We start from the raw sequence: 6000 nt of genomic DNA, 5'->3' as shown, positions 1-6000 counted from the left end.
GTGACTGTTGTTGATGTGTGCAGAGGGTCCCTGGTTTCGTGCCCGGGTATGGGTGAGGGGACGGTCTAAAGTTATACTGTTACACTGGCTCCTCAGTGGGTGAGCCTATGCCCTCCCAGGCCCATCTATGGCTGCGCCCCAGCCCAGTCAGGTGAATTCCATAGATTAGGACCTATTTAATTCATTTCAATAGACTGATTTCCTTATATGAACTGTAACTCAGTCAAATTGTTGAATATATTGCATGTTACATTTAGATTTTTGTTTAGTATTTCAAGTGTGTAGCGTTGAACGTTTATGGGCAGAGAGTTTTGTATACTACTAAAAGTGAGTGTATTCAAACTAAGTGATCATTTTGGCTGGCCATTTATGAATAGAGTAGGCAGAGTAGAGTAATCTGGTGTTGTGATTCCATGACACAATTCAACTTTGTGAGTAAAGTAGGCGGTCTGAAGTGAACCATTCTGTATCTGCCTGACACAAAATATTATTATTGTAAAGGATGGGGATATGGTCTTAATCCAATGCGTGGACTATATTTATATTTTTTGGGGTCATGGAATTTTATTTGTAGGTGCGCGGTCATCATAGCACACTGTGGCAAAAAGGTGAAGAGCTTTTGACACATATGTCAGGAATATGCAATAAATGTGCTATAATCTACGTTTGGTGACGTTGGAAATTCTTGTCATGCGTCCCTTTAAAAGGCGTGGTGACGGAATTGAAAGCCAACCGACGTAGTTAGCTGTCAGCGTACTTCAGTGGATATAGTCACTCGATTGCGATATTCGTGCGCCTCGCTGACGCTGTACAATCGTACACTGTCCTTGCTTGCTGGAAGAGGATTCTGATATTTTCCAGGGTAATTAGCATTCCAGAATCATTCCGACTGTCTACACAGGAGTAAACACGCAGGAGACCGGCGCATGCCTATGGACCGCAGATATTGCCGTGGTGTATGCGCTCTCGGTGTCTCATCTGTTTTGTAGTTAACGTTAGATACAGCAGCGTTTGTAACACACATTAAAATGGCCACAGACGAGCTGTCGTCAAAGCTCAGCCGTCGGCTGCAGATAGAAGACGGTGCCGAGGAACCGGTGGCCGTTGATGAGGGTGGTCAGGGACATGAAAACGGAGCGGGTGAGGAGAAGGCAGCCACAGCGAACGCAGACTCTGAGTTGGGCGCTAAACTCATGCGGCGGGGGGAGTTGAACGACGGAGTGGGTGAACACCATCAGCCGAGCATGAAGGTCTTCAACCCCTACACTGAGTTCAAGGAATTCTCCAGGAAACAAATCAAAGATATGGAGAAAATGTTCAAACAGTGAGTTCATGTTGTCAAAATATCAGCATTACTTAATGTTTTCTTCATTTTACAACCTGCCCTAGAATTTCAAACGACTAGCTCGGGGATGGGCTTCTCCAGTCCTTGGGGGGCAGAGTGGTGTCACACTCAGGCTCCCGAGGACTGAAGTTGCCCATCCCTTGACTAACTAGTTGGCTTTGGTTTAGTAGAATGTCAGAAGTGCAGTGTCTCAAACTCGGTTATTTTCCCAATCCGGTATGAGGTGTTGATTGACACTTGTTGAGCAATGCACTGTTCAATTGATAATTCCCCTTGAATGTCTTATTTCATGTAATCAAATTTGATTGGTTCACAAGATAACCTCTATATTTAACAAACTCTAGAACAGCCCAAGCTATGACTCTCTGAACAAGTGTATGTGATCAAGTTTTTCATGAATTCATAGAGCTGTGTCAGTGCTGCCCCACCCATTCTCTCTCGCTCTCTCTCTCCACTCCAATTTGTGAGTGTTGTAGCATGACAGCCTAAACCCATAGTATAGAATGGCATTGTGATGGTATCAGTATTTTTCATGCTAACTAATTTAGTCTCCACTATCAGCGTACTTTGGTTCATGCATGTACTTTAGTGTGAAAAACCTGTATAAATATGCCATCTGAAACCTTTTTATCAGACCAATGTACACCATAACTTTGTACATGATCATATACATGCCTTTTATGATACAAGGTTACTGATGCACGTATACTATACCTCTTATGTCACAAGGGTAAGTAAGGGATTGCCACAACGCACTATGGAGCTGACAAACATGCAGTCCTTCCCCTCGGCACTGTTTCACTGGGTACTGTTGTGGCCGCGCCAATTATGTCTGACTAATTCCAATAGAAAACCACACAAATGTCCTACCGGGAGTTGAAAGCTGAAATGGGGGAGGGCGGGCTAGGGGGATTTTGGTTAAAGCCATTCTGGGGTTGGTGCCCAAAGTCCCTTGTTCAGGCGAAGGTTCCCACTTCCCAGTGCCAACCCGATGACAGATTGTCCTTTACAAAGACTAGGGAGTCTGGGAGAGGGATTGCTGGTGCACTGGTCAGGGGGAACTTTGGGAGAGGAACTGTCCCACACTACTTAGTTCTGCTTCCCCATTGCCACACCAACAACAGCCCCTTTGTTAAATGAGCAGCGATGAATGGAGAACTCATTCCAAGAATAGAACTTGGTCAAGAGATATGTGAGTGTCAGATCGGACCTGAAATATCGGTCTCATCACTGAATGCTGCCACTCCTGCCTTTTGACATGATTCCAAATTGATTATCCCAGGAATCTGTATTAGGCCTATTGTGGAAAATACAGTAGACCGGACCATGGGCAATTCCACAGGAACGGAATTACACTAAGACTTTGTTTCACATTTCAATTTATGCCAAACATGGTTTGTTCAAAGTTTTTAACAAACCATAGACCGATATGCAGAAGTCTACTTTGAACAAATACCACAGAAATTTTACTAAAACCCATTTACTTGAGGAACAGTGCAGAATCAGAGTTTGGTAACAGAATGACAGTAAAATGTCCCTCAGTTTGTGGCCACTTTTTTTCTTCTTCCAAAAACTCTTAAATATCTACTCGGAATTAAGATTTAAAAATATGTCTGCAGACAGAATGGGGTGTTAGCTATTATGACACCTTGACTTAATGACGACAACATAATAACATGAGTCCTTGATCTGTACTATACAGAAATGCATTCTCTTCATGGTGATGTATCCTGAATAGGTACAAAGGTAGAAACATGTAATATCCTCCTTTGCATGTTTGGGTATTATTCTACTGTTATTCTAATGAGCTCTGCCCCCAAAACAAGACCAAATTTGGTTGGTCTGGAATGGACCAAATCTGTACCAATCATAGACATCTGTTTCACAAGTGTGGGTGTCACAGTACAGCCCAGTAGAGCGCAGTAATGAAATGTAGCGTGGAGTATATTACTTTATACTGTACTCATCTGAACTATACTCTACTTTTGTTTTACTATACAGTACTCTACTGTGGTTTGTGACTACTATGAATTCCTAAACAATATGATCCGTGAAAACACGAACTAAATGCTAGGTCTTCCTTTTACTTGTTAATTCTGTGAACTTTATAACCCTCACGAGGGAGAGAAATTGTCGATTTTTGGTAACAGAATGACGAGACACTAGGCAATATTTCTTAAACTTACAGAAGGCAAATCATTTCCCCCAAATTAAATGTTTATTAGTTGGCAGGGTTTAAATTCTAATGCCTTAAGACTTTTTCTTGTAGGTGTTATCAAGACCCCTTTTCCATGTTTTACCAGAAAACCAAAGTTTTCCTTATTCCAAATATTTAGGATAAGAAATGGTTGAAACATGTTTATATGCCTTAATAAAACATAAAGTAGTGTTAGCTTTCATTTGACATGATACTATAAACTTCACATTGGTGCTCATTGGTTCTTTAATATTGAAATGCCCTCATGCATAGTTGCCATGGTGCTTACTGCTGAATCAGCTAAACAAATTCACAGGTCTGTCAGTGGCATTAAGTTTTTATTCAAAACATTAAAATAACTGTGTGTGGGGGTGGTTAAGCAGTGCTTGACCAGATCTGTCAGGACTTAACAGTTACAATAATGGCGCTGGGCCAGCACCTATTTGTTTACATTTCAGACACCATTGAATTGGTCTGTAAATCAAAACTAAAGTCTAAGAGACTCTGGATACTTAAAGCTATTTGCAAATAATTGAGCCCATAGCATTGCTACTGTACCTTATGGCTTGTCCGTATTTTAGACAGCAGAAGGAAATTGTATTACAGGGGACACGGTATGGGAATCCATAGGATAGCATGGGGTGCACACTCCCACTCAGTCCTGGCATCCTGCCCTGAGCACTTTTTTAAACATTTAATTAAATTTTTTATTAAGAGGTCACACTTACGACTTTGATACTCAGTGTAGGCTACTCATTACGTACTCCATATTTTCAGTCCAATCAATGCAATGTTATGTGCTCAATATGCGGTCACTGTCATTGGTTTCTGTATACAGTACAGTAGGTTATATTCACCCTCAACTACATTTTAAGCTTTGGTAACCCTATTTGGCTGCATTCCACTTAATTGTGCTTGACTTTAAAAGTCTGATAAAACACTTGTACCTTTTTGATTATAACTTAATAGGACCTTTTTGAAATATAAAGCTTTTAACACATCAACTCTGACTTCATTACACATGGTTACTATTTTGATAGTGCAGGAATTTACATTGTTGCCTCAAGCATGGTGATGCCTGAACCAGAACGACATGAATGTCTTTGTTACTTGGTAGTTGCAATATAGTTAGGCCTATGTGATATTGTAAGACCCTATTGAGAACCATTTTGTTGATTTGTCATCAGTCACCATTTCCAAGCCTTCTCTTATGGTAGCCAAACAGCTGACATTTCAGATAGAAATAAACAGTCTGTTTTTCACTCCTTATTATGATCTGATTGACAATACACCTTTGATGGGATAAGGATAGTGTTAGGAATAGGAACATGTACAGTACCAGTCAAAAGTTTGAAAACCTACTCATTCCAGGGTTTTTCTTTTATTTGTACTATTTTCTACATTGTAGAATAATAGTGACGATATCAACTATGAAATAACACGTAATAAACAAATCTAAATATATTTTAGTCTTCAAAGTAGCCATCCTTTCCCTTGACAGTCTCGCCTTTGCCTTGGCACTCTTGCATTCTCTCAACCAGCTTCATGAGTTAGTCACCTGAAATGCATTTCAATTAACAGGTGTGTTGTGACAAGGTAGGGTGGTATACAGAAGATAGCCCTATTTGGTAAAAGACCAAGTCCATATTATGGTAAGAACAGCTCAAATAGGCATAGAGAAATGACAGTACATTACTTTAAGACATGAAGGTCAGCCAATCCAGAAACATTTGAAAGTTTCTTCACGTGCAATCGCAAAAAACATCAAGCGATATGATGAAACTGGCTCTCATAAGGACCGCCACAGGAAAGAAAGACCCAGAGTTACCTCTGCTGCAGAGGATAAGTTAATTAGTTACCAGACCAAATAAATGTTTCACAGAGTTCCAAGTAACAGATACATCAACTGTTCAGAGGAGACTGTGTGAATCTGGCCTTCATGGTCGAATTGCTGCAAAGAAACCACTACTAAAGGACACTAATAATAAGAGACTTGCTTTGGACCAAGAAACACGAGCCATGGACATTAGACTGGTGGAAATCTGTCCTTTGGTCTTGAGTCCAAATTGAGATTTTTGTTTCCAACCGGTGTGTCTTTGTGAGATGCAGAGTAGGTGAACCGATCTCCACATGTGTGGTTCCCACCGTGAAGCATGGAGAAGGTGTGGGGGTGCTTTGCTGGTGACACTGCTAGTGATTTATTTCAAGGCACATTTCAAGGCACACTTAACCAGCATGTCTACCACAGCATTCTGCAGCGATACACCGTCCCATCTGGTTTGGGCTTAGTCCCACTATCATTTGTTTTTCAACAAGACAATGACCCAACACACCTCCAGGCTGTGTAAGGGCTATTTGACCAAGGAGAGTGATTGAGTACTGCATCAGATGACCTGGCCTCCACAATCACCAGACTTCAACCCAATTGAGATGGTTTGGGAGGAGTTGGACTGCAGAG

The 6000-nt window shown here is 41.1% G+C and overlaps 1 protein-coding gene across 1 annotated transcript in view; it reads left to right on the top strand.

Moving 5' to 3' along the window:
• Window positions 1-486: 486 nt before the first annotated feature.
• efhd2 (EF-hand domain family, member D2) overlaps window positions 487-6000 on the top strand; it is a 29087-nt gene continuing 23573 nt past the window's right edge. Inside the window, exon 1 of the mRNA XM_020506240.2 lies at window positions 487-1324. Within this exon, the coding sequence (XP_020361829.1) occupies window positions 1029-1324 (296 nt within the window). The 5' untranslated portion in view covers window positions 487-1028. The remainder of the gene's footprint in view (window positions 1325-6000) is intronic.

Source organism: Oncorhynchus kisutch, linkage group LG17 (assembly GCF_002021735.2).
Source record: "Oncorhynchus kisutch isolate 150728-3 linkage group LG17, Okis_V2, whole genome shotgun sequence".
NCBI classification, from domain to species: Eukaryota; Metazoa; Chordata; class Actinopteri; order Salmoniformes; family Salmonidae; genus Oncorhynchus; species Oncorhynchus kisutch.
This window is presented reverse-complemented; position numbering and strand designations above follow the sequence as displayed.